At 47.0% G+C, this 17,696-nt stretch overlaps 2 protein-coding genes and 1 pseudogene across 2 annotated transcripts in view; all 3 read left to right on the forward strand.

Moving 5' to 3' along the window:
* The window catches only part of LOC139273730 (oocyte zinc finger protein XlCOF20-like), a 32,219-nt gene extending 30,845 nt beyond the window's left edge, over positions 1 to 1,374 (forward strand). The window contains exon 5 of the mRNA XM_070890793.1: positions 597 to 1,374. Coding sequence (XP_070746894.1) covers positions 597 to 667 — 71 coding nt within the window. The 3' untranslated portion in view covers positions 668 to 1,374. The remainder of the gene's footprint in view (positions 1 to 596) is intronic.
* Positions 1 to 14,745, forward strand: part of LOC139273737 (gastrula zinc finger protein XlCGF71.1-like) — a 45,507-nt gene extending 30,762 nt beyond the window's left edge. The window contains exons 2-3 of the mRNA XM_070890798.1: positions 11,301 to 11,389; positions 14,591 to 14,745. Coding sequence (XP_070746899.1) covers positions 11,301 to 11,328 — 28 coding nt within the window. The 3' untranslated portion in view covers positions 11,329 to 11,389; positions 14,591 to 14,745. The remainder of the gene's footprint in view (positions 1 to 11,300; positions 11,390 to 14,590) is intronic.
* A 21-nt stretch (positions 14,746 to 14,766) lies between these two features.
* Positions 14,767 to 16,633, forward strand: LOC139273732 (zinc finger protein 551-like; annotated as a pseudogene).
* The last annotated feature ends 1,063 nt before the right edge of the window (positions 16,634 to 17,696 follow it).

The raw sequence follows: 17,696 nt of genomic DNA on the forward strand, positions 1-17,696 counted from the left end.
AACAGTTTTACTTCCCCTCATTTCTCCCAGTGATAAACCCTCAGTCCGTCTCCTCCTTAGTGAACGTGTGAAAACTCAAATATTCTTTAAAATGAGAATTGGGAACAGTCATATTGAGATGCTGAGTTCTTGGTGCTGTCAGGGTGAGGCCTGTGTGTGGGTCTTGGTGCTGTCAGGGTGAGACCTGTGTGTGGGTCTTGGTGCTGTCAGGGTGAGGCCTGTGTGTGGGTCTTGGTACTGTCAGGGCGAGGCCTGTGTGTGTGGGTCTTGGTGCTGTCAAGGTGAGGCCTGTGTGTGGGTCTTGATGCTGTCAGGGTGAGGCCTGTGTGTGGGTCTTGGTGCTGTCAAGGTGAGGCCTGTGTGTGGGTCTTGATGCTGTCAGGGTGAGGCCTGTGTGTGGGTCTTGGTGCTGTCAGGGTGAGGCCTGTATGTGGGTCCTGGTGCTGTCAGGGTGAGGCCTGTGTGTGTGGGTCTTGGTGCTGTCAAGGTGAGGCCTGTGTGTGGGTCTTGATGCTGTCAGGGTGAGGCTGCCCTCACAGACAGGAAGCCTGTTCATGGCGATAACATCAAACTGACGCCTGCTATTTCATTCTCAGGCAACACGACTTCCTGCTGCCGGCTCCAAACCGCATCTATTTATGAAGCCCAGAAAGATGAAAAAGAATGAAATAAAGAGACTTAAAAGTGAAGGAGACACAAGGTGATGAGAGACAGAAAATAAATCCAGGGACCACAATCTGGTGGAAACATCTAAGAAGGCGGCCTGTATCTGGCCACACATTGTGGTGACATTTGTAAATGAGCCTATTGTTTGTGTTTGGAGTCTCCATTCCCGGACAGGACTGGCGCTGTGTGTGGATCAATCACTCAGCTCCCTCTGCTCTCTGAAGCCGGGAGATGGGAGTTTGCTCCCTGTCAGTTTATATGAGGATATTTTTTTTTATGCAACAAGTTGTGATCTGGATTGCACTGCCAGAAAGGGTGGTGGAAGCAGATTCAATAATAACTTTCAGAAGAGAATTGTATATTGACTTGACTGAAAAATAACTGACAGTGCTATGGGGAATGATCAGGGCAGTGGGGTAATTGGATTTTCCTTTCACAGAGCCAGTACAGGCACGATGGGCCGAATGGCCTCCTTCTGTGATGTATCATTCTGTCTCTCACCACCTTCTGTCACCTTCCCTTTTAAGTCTCTTTCCCTATTTATTTCACTCTTTTTCATCTTTCTGGGCTTCATAAATAGAGGCAGAGACTGCAACATTGGACAGAATACACCAGCTGGGGCCTAATCTGTGAATTATAAAGCTTTAGCAATAACATCCTTGCTTCAGTATGAAAACAGTGGGCAAAATAAACAGGTATTTACTCCCAGTAGAGTTTCTGTCCCTTCTGGAGAAGGCAATGAACTGTCTATTTTAACACCAGAACCTCCCTTTGTTGCAGTGACACTAAAAACCCAGGGAGTAATTTCCACCTTCACTCCCGGGCAGTAATCCTGCCCCAGGATCAATGACCTGGAATCTGCTAAAGGGTCCGGGGCCTTACTTAGGGCCTGAACAGGGCTCACGGCAACTTTCAGCTTTCAGTCCGCTTCAGCCCCTTTATTGTTACACCAGACCTCGCTTCTGTTGTTACCACTTCCCCATATTATTCTTCAACCAGATCCCATTTCCACTCTTGTAACACTACACACCCTCCTGGTTAATATTACACCAACCACACATCTATTGTATAGGAACAGGAAGAGCCTGTTCAGCCCATCGAGCCTGTTCCGCCAATCAATAAGATCATAGCTGATCTGTTCCATAACTCCATCTATCCTCCTTGGCTTCATATCCCTTAATCCCTTGACTAGCAAAAATCTATCACTCTCAGATTTAAAATGATTGATTGAGTATCTACGGCTTTCTGTGAGGGAGTTGCACGCTTCTACCATATCATCATAGGCAGTCCCTCGGAATCGAGGAAGACTTGCTTCCACTCTTAAAATGAGTTCTTAGGTGGCTGAACAGTCCAATACGAGAACCACAGTCCCTGTCACAGGTGGGACAGATAGCCGGTGAGGGAAAGGGTGGGTGGGACTGGTTTGCCGCACGCTCTTTCCGCTGCCTGCGCTTGTTTTCTGAATGCTCTCGGCGATGAGACTCAAGGTGCTCAGCGCCCTCCTGGATGCACTTCCTCTACTTAGGGCGGTCTTGGGCCAGGGACTCCCAGGTGTCAGTGGGGATGTTGAACTTTATCAGGGAGGCTTTGAGGGTGTCCTTGTAACGTCTCCTCTGCCCACCTTTGGCTTGTTTGCCGTGAAGGAGTTCCGAGTAGAGCGCTTGCTTTGGGAGTCTCGTGTCTGGCATGTGGACGATGTGGCCTGCCCAGCGGAGCTGATCAAGTGTGGTCAGTACATCAATGCTGGGGATGTTGGCCTAGTCGAGGACGCTAATGTTGTTGCGTCTGTCCTCCCAGGAGATTTGTAGGATCTTGCGGAGACATCGTTGGTGATATTTCTCCAGCGACTTGAAGCTTCTACCACCCTTGGTATGAATAAGTGTTCCCTAACTTCTCCCCTGAATGACCAGGCTCTGATTTTAAGGCTAGGTCCCCTTGTTCTAGACTCTCCCACCAACAGAAAAGGTTTCTCTCTGCCCTATCAATTCCTTTCAAAATGCTAAAAATCTCCGTCAAACCACCTTCTATATTCCAGAGAATACAAGCCAACCGCACATCTATAGTTATTGGACAAACAGAAAGACTTGCATTTGTACAACACCTATCATAACCTCTGCACCTTTACAACTATTTTTGTTGTAAATATTAATCAAGTGACCCCTGATTAAAGGGGGGTAGAGGCACTAAAACCGACAAAATAAACCAATTGAACTTTGGACGGTAAACTTAAATCAAATTAAAATTTGGTTGCCGGGGGTGATGATGCACTCCAGTGCCCACCTCTTGCGGAAGGCTGTAAGCATCCCGGTGGACACCGCATGCTCCATCTCCAGGGACACCCTGGCTCGGATGTAACCACGGAAGAGAGGCTGAACGACTCCCTCGACCACCCGCTGCCTGGACCGGTTGATGGCCACGCCCAGCAGCAGTCCTACGAGGAGGCCCTGCGACCTACCCACTCCCCTCCGCACAGGGTGCCCAAAGATCAGGAGTGTGGGACTGAAGTGCAACCAGAATTTGAGGAGCAGCCCCTTCAAATATTGGAAGAGGGGCTGCAACCAACATTGTACATTAACATGGAATGTCCGCACCTTTACATCCAATGAAGTGAAGTCACTGTTGTAATGTAGAAACTTAGCAGATATTTTTTTTCCACAGTAAGATCACACAAAGGGCAATGTGAGATGACAAGATAATCAGTTTTTAGTTAATTTGGGTGCAGGGTAAATGGACGCAGAGGAGGCCTTGGTTCAACACCTCATCGGAAAGATGACACTAGTGCAGCACACCCTCAGCACTCAGGGAGTGTCGGCCTAGGTTATGGGCTCAGGACTCTGGATGGGAATTGAACCCACGATCCTCTGACCCAGGGGCGAGAGTGCTACCACTGAGCCAAGGCTGACACAATCTGTTCCCTGTTCCCATTACACTAGACCGTGCCTGTGTTATTACACTAACCCCACCCATTCATACTGCAGTGGGCCTTCACTCTGTTATTAGACACTCGGCAAACCATTTGCAGTTATAACAATAGGCCCTGATTTGCACGTACTATAAGATGAAACCCAATCTTTGTTTTGTTGCACTAGATCCAGCATTGTGTTCAGTGTAACACTCGAGTCTGCCTGTTATTCATCATAGGCGGTCCCTCGAACGAGGATGCCTTGCTTCCACAAGAGTTCACAGATGTTTGAATGAAGGACCCGATATTCCAGTCCTGAACTCCAATTGAAGGGTGGGAGATGTCTGTGCGTGGATTTTTTTTAATGTGTGGTGACCATTGCACATCAGCTACCACACGGGCTTAACAGAGCTAAGCCTTTATCCAGTGACAAGGATTGAACCAGGGCGACTGGAGACCTGAACATAACAATAGTTATAATAATAGAGGCATGCACTAGAACTGGAATAACAGGGGCAGGTTATTTTTCAATCAAAGCAGAAGCCGTGTCTAGTGGAACAATTCCAGAGACACTTCTGGGCCCTGTACCCTCATTCGCCGCACCATTATTATTGGATCAAGCACTGTCTATGTTACTCTCACAGTGAGCCATGCATTTGCTGTTATTACTCTGGACCCTGTCTCTGCTTTTGTTGTATGAGACCCTGTCTCTGGAATTGTTCCACTAGACACGGCTTCTGCTTGGATTGTAAAATAACCTGCCCCTGTTATTCCAGTTCTAGTACACGCCTCTATTATTATAACTATTGTTATGTTCAGAATAACTCCACAAGACAGTATACTGTAAGCTCAAAATGGTGTGACCTTAGTCTCTTTAATAAAACTCCAGAGTGCCAAAGCAGCATGGCAGACAACCTTTTATACTTGCTTGCACGAGGTGTGCAGGTGATCCTTGGGTCTCCAACAGGTGCGCCCTCTGGTGGCAAGTCTTACACAATTATAAAGTTTACAGACATAACAATTATAGATCTTGTCTCTGTTGTATTCAATAGAGTATGTTTCTGGTATTGCTAAAGCAGACCCGGCTTCTGTTAGTGTTTCACCTCTTTCTTTTATTATTACACAAAATATCGTTTCTTTTATTATCTCACCAAGATTGGTTTCTTCTCATTTTACGCTGAGCCCAGTCTCAGTTATTACTGCACTAGACCATTCCCAAAAATGTTGGAAGTAGTTGGGGAGGAAACAGTGAAGGTAGCAGTCAAGAAAAGAAGACTGGAGACAGAAATAGAGAAATACTCTGGAGAGTGGCAAGTGTTTCATTCCTTTCCAAACAAAGGACATAATAAGTCAGAGAATTACAGATTTATTAACCTCACATCAGGTGTAGGTACATTTTCATTTCTACCATCACTTGCACCAACCATCCCACACTGGAGGTAAATAAGAACCTATGAACATAAGAAATAGGAGCAGGAGTAGGCCACACAGCCCCTCGAGCCTGCTCCGCCATTTAATACAATCATGGAAGATCTGATCATTGACTCGGGTTCACTTCCCTGCCCGCTCTCCATAACCCCTTATTCCCTTTTCATTTAAGAAACTCTCTAATTCTGTCTTAAGTTTATTCAATGTCCCAGCTTCCACAGCACTCTGAGGGAGCGAATTCTACAGATTCACAACCCTCCGAGAGAAGAAATTTCTCCTCATCTCAGTTTTAAATGGGGGGACCCTTATTCTAAGATCATGCCCCTTAGTTCTAGTCTCCCCTGTCAGTGGAAACATCCTCTCTGCATCCACCTTGTCAAGCCCCCTCATAATCTTATATGTTTCGATAAGATCAGCTCTCATTCTTCTGAATTCCAATGAGCAGAGGCCCAATTTACTCAACCATCCCTCATAAGTCAACCCTCTCATCTCCGGAATCAACCTTGTGAACCTTCTTCGAACTGCCTCCAAATCAAATATATCCTTTCGTAAATATGGAAACCAAAACTGCATGCAGTATTCCAGGTGTGGCCTCACCAATACCCTGTACAACTGCAGCAAGACTTCCCTGATTTTATACTCCATCCCCTTTGCAATAAAGGCCAAGATTCCACTGGCCTTTCTGATCACTTGCTCTACCTGGATAATAACCTTTTGTGTTTAATGCACAAGTACCCCCAGGTTCCACTGTATTGCAGCACTTTGCAATCTTTCTCCATTTAAATAATAATTTGCTCTTTGATTTTTTTTCTGCCAAAGTGCATGACCTCACACTTTCCAACATTATACTCCATCTACCAAATTTTTGCCCACTCACTTAGCCTGTTTATGTCCTTTTGCAGATTTTTCGTCTCCTCCTCACACATTGCTTTTCCTCCCATCTTTGTATCATCAGCAAACTTGGCTACGTTACACTTGGTCACTTCCTCCAAGTCGTCAATATAGATTGTAAATAGTTGGGGTCCCAGCACTGATCCCTATGGCACCTCACTGGTTACTGCTTGCCAACCCGAGAATGAACCATTTATCCCTACTCTCTGTTTTCTGTTCATTAGCCAATCCTCTATCCATGCTAATATATTACTCCCAACCCTCTGAACTTTTATCTTGTGCAGTAACCTTTTATGTGGCGCCTTGTTAAATGCCTTCTGGAAGTCCAAATATACCACATCCACTGGTTCCCCTAACAGACTCGAGGGACTGAATGGCCTCCCCCTGTTCCTTATGTAACAGACTCGAGGGACTGAATGGCCTCCCCCTGTTCCTTATGTAACAGGCTCGTGGGACTGAATGACCTCCTCCTGTTCCAATGTAACAGACTCGAGGGACTGAATGGTCTCCTGTTCCTTATGTAACAGACTCAAGGGACTGAATGGCCTGCCCCTGTTCCTTATATAACAGGCTCGAGGGACTGAATGGCCTGCCCCTGTTCCTTATGTAACAGGCTCAAGGGATTGAATGGACTCCTCCTGTTCCTTATGTAACAGGCTCAAGGGATTGAATGGTCTCCCCTGTTCCTTATGTAACAGACTCGAGGGACTGAATGGCCTCCTCCTGTTCCTTATGTAACAGGCTCGAAGGGATGATTTGCCTCCAGGTTCCATGTGCTGAAAGGCCTCCTCAAGTTCCCAGATCCAGGGACTGTTCTTCCCCATTGTTTTGGAAATAGCATCGGGCAGTAAACAGGAGCTCAATGCTTCTTGCCCACCAGCTCTCTGATCGGGCTCCTCGCGCTGATTATGTTTTCTCATCTCGCTCAAACGTCCCAAAATATTACTTTCTTTTCCATCACCTCTAGAGTTATTACCCAAGTTTGCATCAAGCAAATCGTGATCTCACCAGTAACAGCACTTTCCCGACGGTTATCCACGAGGATGCTTCTGACATTTTCTTCTGTGTAATTGTTAACTACCGTAAGTAACTGAAAAGCTTAATTTCTACAGCAACAGCAAACACTTGCATTTATGACAGATACAGAATGAATCCCTCACTCACTCATCATCATCATAGGCAGTCCCTCGGAATCGAGGAAGACTTGCTTCCATTCCTGAAGTGAGTTCTTTGGTGGCTGAATAGTCCGATGTGAGAGCCACAGACTGTCACGGGTGGGACAGACAGTCGTTGAGGGAAGGGGTGGGTGGGACTGGTTTGCCGCACGCTCCTTCCGCTGCCTGCACTTGACCTCTTCACACTCTCGGTGTTGAGACTCGAAGTGCTCTACGTCCTCCCGGTGAACTTTCTCCACTTAGGGTGATCTTTGGCCAGGGACTTCCAGATGTCAGTGATGATGTCACACATTATCAGGGAGGCTTTGATGGTGTCCTTGTAAGGTTTCCGTTGCACACCTTTGGCTCGTTTGCCGTGAAGGAGTTCCGTATGGGGCACTTGTTTTGGGAGTCCCGTGTCTGGCGTGCGAACTATGTGGCCTGCCCAGCGAAGCTGATCGAGTGTGGTCAGTGCTTCAATGCTGGGGATGTTATCCTGGACAAGGACACTGATGTTGGTACATCTGGCCTCCCAGGGGATTTGCAGGATCTTGCGGCGACATCGTTGGTGATATATCTCCAGCGACTTGATGTGTCTTCTGTACATCGTCCATGACTCTGAGCCATACAGAAGGGCAGGTATTACTACAGCCAAGTAGACCATGAGCTTGGTGGTAGGTTTGAGGGCTTGGTCTTCGAACACTCTTTTCCTCAGGCGGCCGAAGCCTGCACTGGCGCACTGGAGACGGTGTTGAATCTCCACATCAATGTCTGCTTTTGTTGATGAGAGGCTCCCGAGGTATGGGAAATGGTCCACGTTGTCGAGATCCACTTAGATCCACTCGTTCACTGTACCCCTGACTGACAGAGATAGAATGAATCCCACACTCACTCACTGTACCCCTGACTGTCAGATACAGAATAAAACCCACACTCACTCACTGTACCCCTGACTGACAGATACAGAGTGAATTCCACACTCACTCACTGTACCCCTGACTGTCAGATACAGAATAAAACCCACACTCGCTCACTGTACCCCTGACTGTCAGATACAGAGTGAATTCCACACTCACTCACTGTACCCCTGACTGACAGATACAGAATAAATCCCACACTCACTCACTGTACCACTGACAGATATGGTTCATGTAATGTACTAATAGCTCGTCTCAATTCCAAATATTTCTGAATCGCATTCGTCCAATATAATGTGAAAAACTATTGTCTGTTGGGATCGTCTCTGATCTATAAATTTCACAGATATAGGATAAAACACACTCTCACATACCAGAAACTGACAGATACAGAATGAATCCCTCACTCACTCACTGTATCCCTGACTGTCAGATACAGAGTGAATTCCACACTCACTCACTGTATCCCTGACTGTCAGATACAGAGTTAATTCCACACTCACTCACTGTACGCCTGACTGACAGAGACAGAATGAATCCTTCACTCACTCACTGTATCCCTGACAGATATGGTTTATATAATGTACTAATAGCTCGTCTCTATTCCAAATATTTCTGAATCGCATTCGTCCAATATAATGTGAAAAACTATTGTCTGTTGGGGTCGTCTCTGATCTGTAAATTTCACAGATATAGGATAAAACACACTCTCACATACCAGAAACTGACAGATACAGAATGAATCCCTCACTCACTCACTGTATCCCTGACTGTCAGATACAGAGTGAATTCCACACTCACTCACTGTATCCCTGACTGTCAGATACAGAGTGAATTCCACACTCACTCACTGTACGCCTGACTGACAGAGACAGAATGAATCCTTCACTCACTCACTGTATCCCTGACAGATATGGTTTATATAATGTACTAATAGCTCGTCTCTATTCCAAATATTTCTGAATCGCATTCGTCCAATATAATGTGAAAAACTATTGTCTGTTGGGGTCGTCTCTGATCTGTAAATTTCACAGATATAGGATAAAACACACTCTCACATACCAGAAACTGACAGATACAGAATAAATCCCGCGTTCACATACCAGAAACTGACAGGCACAGAATAAATCCCGCACTCACTTACCCCAGAATGAGAGATACAAAATAAAACACACACTCACATACCAGAAACTGACAGGTACAGAGGAAACACCCACCCACTTACCCCAGAATGAGAGATACAGAATAAAACACACACTCACATACCAGAAACTGACAGGTACAGAGGAAACACACACTCACTCACCCCAGATTGAGAGATACAGAATGAATCCCACATTCACATAGCACAAACTGACATATAAAGGTAAAAATCCACACGCAGATACCAGAAACTGACACCCCACACATCTACCACAAACTGATGGTACAGAAAAAAAACACAATCACATCCCAGAAACTGACAGGTACATATTAATTCCTACACTCACACAGCAGTAACTGACAAGTACAAAATAAAACCCACATTCACATAGCAGAAACTGACAGGTACAGAATGCAATCCACACTTAGATAACAGAAAGTGACCGATTCAGATTAAAAATACAGTCACATATCAGAAACTGACAGGTGCCGATTAAACCCCATACTCCCATACCGGAATCTGACAGGTACAGAATAAAATCCATACTCCGATCCGAAAAACTGACAGATACTGGTCAATATCCAACACTCACATACCAGAAGCTGACAATCTAGTTTAAAGTACACACTGAAGTACCAGAAACTGACAGGTACAGAATAAAACCCACACTCATATATCAGAAACTGACAGGTACAGAATAAAACCCACACTCACATATCAAAACTTGACAGGTACACAATAAATCCCAACTCACATAGCAGAGACTGACAGGTACAGAATAAATCTCACATTCACTTCACAAAAACTGACAGGTAGAGTATGAAACCCACACCCATGTATCTGAACAATAATATGCAAGTAAAACCCATACACCCCTGTCGGAAACTGACAGGGAAACACACGCCAGAGGCTGACGGAATGAGTAAAACAGTTTAGGCACTCGTACTCCAGTGTCAGGCTCACACAATCGTTTTTTCAGTTATTCGGATAATAACTAACATGTTCTCAAGGTGGCCCATTAAATTAGTGCTAAAAGCAACTTGTGAAATAATCCTATTTTTGCTAATTTAATTTGTGACAAAAAGATGGTCTGAGCATGCGCTAAATACATGCTGCTCCTCCCCTCCCCACACAGTGTTTAAACCGACGGGAAGGGCCCATGTGAGCTCCCCTCGCCCAGCTCTGTCAGTCGCTGCCGTTTCCTCTGTGCTGGGCTGATGATCATTTAACTCAGATATCCCAGGCCCGAGTAAGGGAGCAAACAGCAGCCTCCTTACAGCAGCTCATCGCATTGGGACTGTGTCCGCAGATGGGCTTTGAGTCGGGGTAAGTTCAGCGGCAGTCGGGGGCTGTTTGTAAGAGGTGGAGTGGAGCAGGAACTAGTTCTGGAACATGGAGTGAGTGGGGGAAGGGGGAGCCCATTCTCGGGCTGTGTGTACGGTGTAAGGTAACAGAGAAAGTAAATCACCTCGCTCTTTCAAATCATTGCTGCTTTCTTTCCCCAAATCAGTAATGAATGTTCCTGATTCAGTTCCAATTTCAGTGTCTGTTGTTCTTGGACATTGAACAGTGGAAACACAGCCTGAGAGTGAGGATGTGAGGAGTTTCACAAAGTGCATCTATTGCAGGCACCAGAAGAGGAATGTGACAGGAGACATTTCAAAAATGGGTTATTTTGTTTTGGTGAGTTGAATTCTCCAGAATCGTGTTGAAGGTGATCGAGAGATACATTGTCGCCCCCTCAGAAACATCAGGATTTGGTCACTGTGACATTCTGTTAATGACACAGGCCCTTAACTCAGTTCCAATAGACTGAGAACAATTGTTGTACAGCCCAGGTAGCTGTGGTTATATTCCAGGAAGCGATTCAGAATTTTACAGGTAATCCCATGGGAGTGGGAGATATAAACCTGGACTGTGCCAATCGGGTGTTCCCATTCATGGACCAGTGCTGGGTTTGGGTTGTGTCTGGATGCTGATAACTTACTATAGAACCGTCCTACACACCTGGTGTGGTGAATCTGAGTGTTGTTGTACTGCAGTGAGGTCAGACAATGTCACTGTTTGTATCACGGATTCCTCTCTCCAGATACTTTACTTTATTATAAACATATACTTTCATTACAACTTTATTTTTATATTCTCTCCATCACCTGTCCATATCATAACTAATAGTGTTTTCCTATTATTATTCTCAGAGCAAAATACTTCACCAAGCCAGAATAAATGTGATCTTTCCTCCACCCGGAACACAAGGAACAGTGCAGGCAGCTCCTTCTCACACACAGTAAGTACATTATCACTCTCAGAGCGCAGAGACACAGAACTGACCTCAATCATATTGTCACAGGCAGCAGAAGCTGTCAGTCCCACAGTAATCCAAATTTCCAGAGTTATGTTATGAATCCCACAGTCACTTGGAGCAGTACAATAATGTGTTGTTTCAAAGTCCAATCATATTGCACTGAACGGCAGATCCAATTTCACTCCCTTACTCACACACATGAACAGATAGACACTGACACAGTGTCAATCCATATTGATGTCTGTACAATGACTCTCAAACCCAACAGCTAACATACAAGAGAAGAGAAATGGACGAAATGGATTGAACCAAAACTCCTCCTGAGACAGTCATCGATAATCGCAAACTATCATCCGCCTACAGCAGGTGGAGAAGGAACTAAATCCAACAGTTACACAGAGCAAGAATAGCTCAGTACAAGAGACTGTCAATTACATAATGAATCTCACATTCACACACATCACCAGTCTAACAGATACATAATCAATCCCACACTCACATATCACCAGTCTAACAGATACATAATCAATCCCACACTCACACACAGTACCAGAGACTGAGAGAAACATAATGATACACTCGGACACATTGAATGACAGATTGAGAGAGAATCACAATCACCTCCAGTATCTGAGATTGACTGACTGACTGATAGTGAAACCCACATTCCCATACCAGGCCCTTACAGCTACAGACAAATACTCACACTCACATTCCAGAGACCGATAGATAGAGTAATACCCACACTCATATTCCAGAGACCGATAGATACAGAATAAAACCCACATTCACATATCAGAAAATGACAGGGACTGTGTAAATCTGACACTCACATACCAGAGAATGAAAGATACAGAATGAAACCCACACTCACTTACCAGTAATTGACAGGTACAGAGTGAAAACCTCTCTTCCATACCATAAACTTACAGGTATAAAGGAAAAGCCACACTCGCTAACCAGAGACTGACAGATACAGAATAAATACTACACTCACTGGTGGGCATAGTCTACAGGCCCCCTAACAGTAGCTACACTGTTGGATGGAGTATAAATCAAGAAATAATGGAGGCTTGTAAAAAAAGGAACGGGAATAATCATGGGCAATTTTAATCTTCATATTGATTGAACAAATCAAATAGGCCAAGGTAGCCTTGAGGAAGAGTTCATCGTGTGTATCCGGGATAGTTTCCTTGAACAGTACGTTGCGGAACCAACTAGGGAGCAGGCTTAGATCTGGTACTGTGTAATGAGAACATAAAAACATAAGAAATAGGAGCAGGAGTAGGCCATTTGGCCCCTCGACCCTGCTCCGCCATTTAGTAAGCACATGTCTGATCTGATCATAGACTCACCTCCACTTCCCTGCCCGCTCCTCATAACCCTTTATTCCCTTATCACTCAAATATCTGTCTATCTCCGCCTTAAATATATTAAATGGCCCAGCCGCCACAGCTCCCTGGGGCAGAGAATTCCACAGATCTACAACCACATGAGAGAATAAATTCCTCCTCATTTCAGTTTTAAATGGGCAACCCCTTATTCTGAGACTATGTCCCAAAGTTCTAGTTTCCCCTATGAGTGGAAATAGTCTCATTGCATCCACCTTGTCGAACCCCCTCATTATCTTTTATGTTTCAATAAGACCCGCCTCTCATTCTTCTGAACTCCAATGAGTATAGGCCGAACCTACTCAACCTCTCTTCATAAGTCAACCTCCTCATCTCCGGAATCAACCAAGTGAACCTTCTCCGAACAGCCTCCAATTCAAGTATATTCTTCCTTAAATACGGAGTCCAAAACTGTACGCAGCACTCCAGGTGTGGTCTCAACAATACCCAGTACAGTTATAGCAGGACTTCTTTGCTTTTATACTCCATCCCCCTTTGCAATAAACACCAACGTTCCATTTGTCTTCCTGATTACTTGCTGTACCTGCATACTAAGTTTTTGTGTTTCATGCACAAGGACACGCAGGTCCCTCTGTACTGCAGCACTTTGCAATTTTTCTCCATTTAAATAATCTGCTTTTTTATTATTTTGCCAAAGTGGACAACCTCACACTCTCCCACATTATATTCGGGACGGACTCCACTTGGAACGTGCTGAGGCTAGGGTCCTGGTGAATCGAATAACTAGGTTTGCCGAGAGAGCTTTAACTAATCAGTTGTGGGGGTGGAGGGTTCAGGTGAGCAGAAACCTAAAAGCTCAAAGAACAAGATGAAGGCAATAGAGCAGGGTAGCATTGGGGGAAACAAAAACCAAAGCATGACAGGAAAGGACATAAGAGTGTATCCGAAACTGGGGCCATAGCAGGAGAAAAACCATGCTGACGCTGCTTGACTGAATTATGCTTTTTCAAATGTCGTGCTACAGATGTTAGGCTAACTGGTCTTCTGACTCTGTTGTGAAGCACCTTGGGATGTTGTACTACATTAAAGGTGCTATATAAATAAAAGTTTATTTAATAATAATGGAAAGCTGCAGGTTTGTGCGCTGCCACCAAGATTCATCGAGATGTAGAGTGCATGTGTGGCCATCTTTGCAGAGGAGCAAAGTGTGGGCGGGGCTACAGGGTCCCAGTGAACCCAGCCAGGGTCAGCACCTTCAGGTGAGGGAGAGGGGAACCAGTGAGTGTAGAACTGAACCCAGCCAGAGTCAGTACCTTCAGGGGAGGGAGAGGGGAACCAGTGAGTGTAGAACTGAACCCAGCCAGAGTCAGCACCTTCAGGGGAGGAGAGGGAGGGGAACCAGTGAGTGTAGAACTGAACCCAGCCAGAGTCAGCACCTTCAGGGGAGGAGAGGGAGGGGAACCAGTGAGTGCAGAACTGAACCCAGCCAGAGTCAGCACCTTCAGGGGAGGGAGAGGGGAACCAGTGAGTGTAGAACTGAACCCAGCCAGAGTCAGCACCTTCAGGAAAGGAGAAAGCGGTGAACCGGAGAGTGTAGAACCCTGACAAAGTAGATGGTGAAAACTGGGAGTGGAGGACAAGCTGTCTTCAGACGTGCGATGTGTTTGAATTTCAGCACAGGGAGGACGGAGAGTGTATGGGATAGGGAATTTACAGCTTTGGAGGAACAAGAGAGGCAAGAATGTTTCATAGAATCTAGAATTGTCTGTTCTGAATTTCTGTCCTGTAATTGCAGTAATGGTTTTTGTAAACTCCTTTTCCATGGTATTAGAAGGGAAGGATTTGCAGACGGGAAACTCAAACCAAACTTCGCATCAAGTTCTGACCGAATCACTCGATTCCTCAGGACCTGAATATCATCGGCCTTTGAATGTGGAAAGAGAAATGTTTGTCTGTTCTTTCTGTGAGAACAGATTTCAAACATCAGTGTGATTGTAAAAGCACCGAGACACACACAGCCGAGTGAGAGTGTTCCAGTGCACTGACTGTGGAAAGAGCTTTAACCAGTTACACAGCCTGAAAAAACATCGCACCATTCACAGCGGGGAGAAACTGTATACGTGTTCTGTGTGTGGACGAGGCTTCAACTGATCATCCAACCTGGAGAGACACAAGGACACCCGCACCACGGAGAAACCGTGGGAATGTGGGGACTGTGGGAAGAGATTCATTTGCCCGTCTGATCTGGAAGTTCATCGGCGCAGTCACACCGGAGAGAGGCCATTCACCTGCTCAGTGTGTGGGAAAGGATTCACTACCTCATCCGACCTGCTGGTACACCAGCGAGTTCATACCGGGGAGAGACCGTTCACCTGCTCTGAGTGTGGGAAGGGATTCACTACCTCATCCGACCTGCTGGTTCACCAGCGAGTTCACACTGGGGAGAGACCATTCACCTGCCCTGAGTGTGGGAAGGGATTCATTCGGTCATCCTTCTTGCTGGTACACCAGCGAGTTCACACCGGGGAGAGGCCGTTCACCTGCTCCATTTGTGGGAAGAGATTCACTCAGTTATCCCACCTGCTGAGACACCAGCGAGTTCACACTGGGGAGAGACCATTCATCTGCTCTGAGTGTGGGAAGAGCTTCACTCAGTTATCCAACCTGTTGACACACCAGCGAGTACACACTGGGAAGAGATCATTCATCTGCTCTGAGTGTGGGAAGGGCTTCACTCAGTCATCCTACCTGCTGATACACCAGCGAGTTCACACTGGGGAGAGGCCATTCACCTGCTCTGAGTGTGGGAAGGGATTCACTGTGTCATCCCGCCTGCTGAGACACCAGCGAGTTCACACTGGAGAGAGGCCATTCACCTGCTCCGTGTGTGGGAAGGGATTCACTCAATCATCCAACCTGCTGAGACACCAGCGAGTTCACAAGTGACTGCAGTGTTTGGATTCTGCTGTTATCCCAGACTGAATTGTGTCCATTCTGACAGTTGGGGTTTCTTTCTGCTGATACTGATTACCCCTATAACTGGGCTGGAGTTTAATATTCTGGATATTTGACCAATTAATCAATGGGAAATGGGTCAGATAAAAATAATGCTGATTGTGTTTGCATCCTGTTTAACTGTTTAAATAGCTTTCTTCAAATACTGAAAGCTGCAACAAATGGAGCTAAACTTTGTTGAACAATTGATGATAAAATGAATTGAATCTGCTGGTTGGTTTTGAATTTCTCTGGGATGGAGCTGGACATGATGTGCCTTGAAATACCGCTGGTGTCCAGTAGATGACGCTGTCCCTCCAATTAACCTCGACTGAGAGGAGCGTGACTGCCCCCGAGAGCAGGAGGAATGAGGGCAGCTCAGCGTCAGACACTGAACATACTGCACCCCACAGGGACATCACACACTGCCCCCTCCCTGGGGCAGATCAGGATCAGACACTGATCTCACTCTCCCCACAGGGACATCACACACTGCCCCCTCCCTGGGGCAGCTCAGGGTCAGACACTGAACATACTGCACCCCCACAGTAACATCACACACTGCCCCCTCCCTGGGGCAGATCAGGATCAGACACTGAACATACTGCACCCCACAGGGACATCACACACTGCCCCCTCCCTGGGGTAGCTCAGGGTCAGACACTGATCTCACTCTCCCCACAGGGACATCACTCACTGCCCCCCTCCCTGGGGCAGCTCAGAGTCAGACACTGATCTCACTCTCCCCACAGGGACATCACACACTGCCCCCTCCCTGGGGCAGCTCAGAGTCAGACACTGAACATACTGCACCCCACCGGGACATCTCACACTGCCCCCCTCCCTGGGGCAGCTCAGAGTCAGACACTGAACATACTGCACCCCACAGGGACATCACACACTGCCCCCTCCCTGGGGCAGCTCAGAGTCAGACACTGAACATACTGCACCCCCACAGTAACATCACACACTGCCCCCTCCCTGGGTCAGCTCAGAGTCAGACACTGAACATACTGCACCCCACCGGGACATCTCACACTGCCCCCCTCCCTGGGGCAGCTCAGGATCGGACACTGAACATACTGCACCCCCACAGTAACATCACACACTGCCCCCTCCCTGGGGCAGCTCAGAGTCAGACACTGATCTCACTCTCCCCACAGGGACATCACACATTGCCCTATCCCTGGGGCAGCTCAGGATCAGACACTGAACATACTGCACCCCACAGGGACATCACACACTGCCCCCTCCCTGGGGCAGCTCAGGATCAGACACTGAACATACTGCATCCCACAGGGACATCACACACTGCCCCCCTCCCTGGGGCAGCTCAGGGTCAGACACTGATCTCACTCTCCCCACAGGGACATCACACATTGCCCCCTCCCTGGGGCAGCTCAGAGTCAGACACTGAACATACTGCACCCCACAGGGACATCTCACACTGCCCCTCTCCCTGGGGCAGCTCAGGATCGGACACTGAACATACTGCACCCCACAGGGACATCACACACTGCCCCCTCCCTGGGGCAGCTCAGGGTCAGACACTGATCTCACTCTCCCCACAGGGACATCACACACTGCCCCCTCCCTGGGGCAGCTCAGAGTCAGACACTGAACATACTGCACCCCACAGGGACATCTCACACTGCCCCTCTCCCTGGGGCAGCTCAGGATCGGACACTGAACATACTGCACCCCACAGGGACATCACACACTGCCCCCTCCCTGGGGCAGCTCAGGGTCAGACACTGAACATACTGCACCCCCACAGTAACATCACACACTGCCCCCTCCCTGGGGCAGCTCAGAGTCAGACACTGATCTCACTCTCCCCACAGGAACATCACACATTGCCCTCTCCCTGGGGCAGCTCAGGATCAGACACTGAACATACTGCACCCCACAGGGACATCACACACTGCCCCCTCCCTGGGGCA

This window comes from Pristiophorus japonicus, chromosome 9 (assembly GCF_044704955.1).
Source record: "Pristiophorus japonicus isolate sPriJap1 chromosome 9, sPriJap1.hap1, whole genome shotgun sequence".
Taxonomy (NCBI): domain Eukaryota; kingdom Metazoa; phylum Chordata; class Chondrichthyes; family Pristiophoridae; genus Pristiophorus; species Pristiophorus japonicus.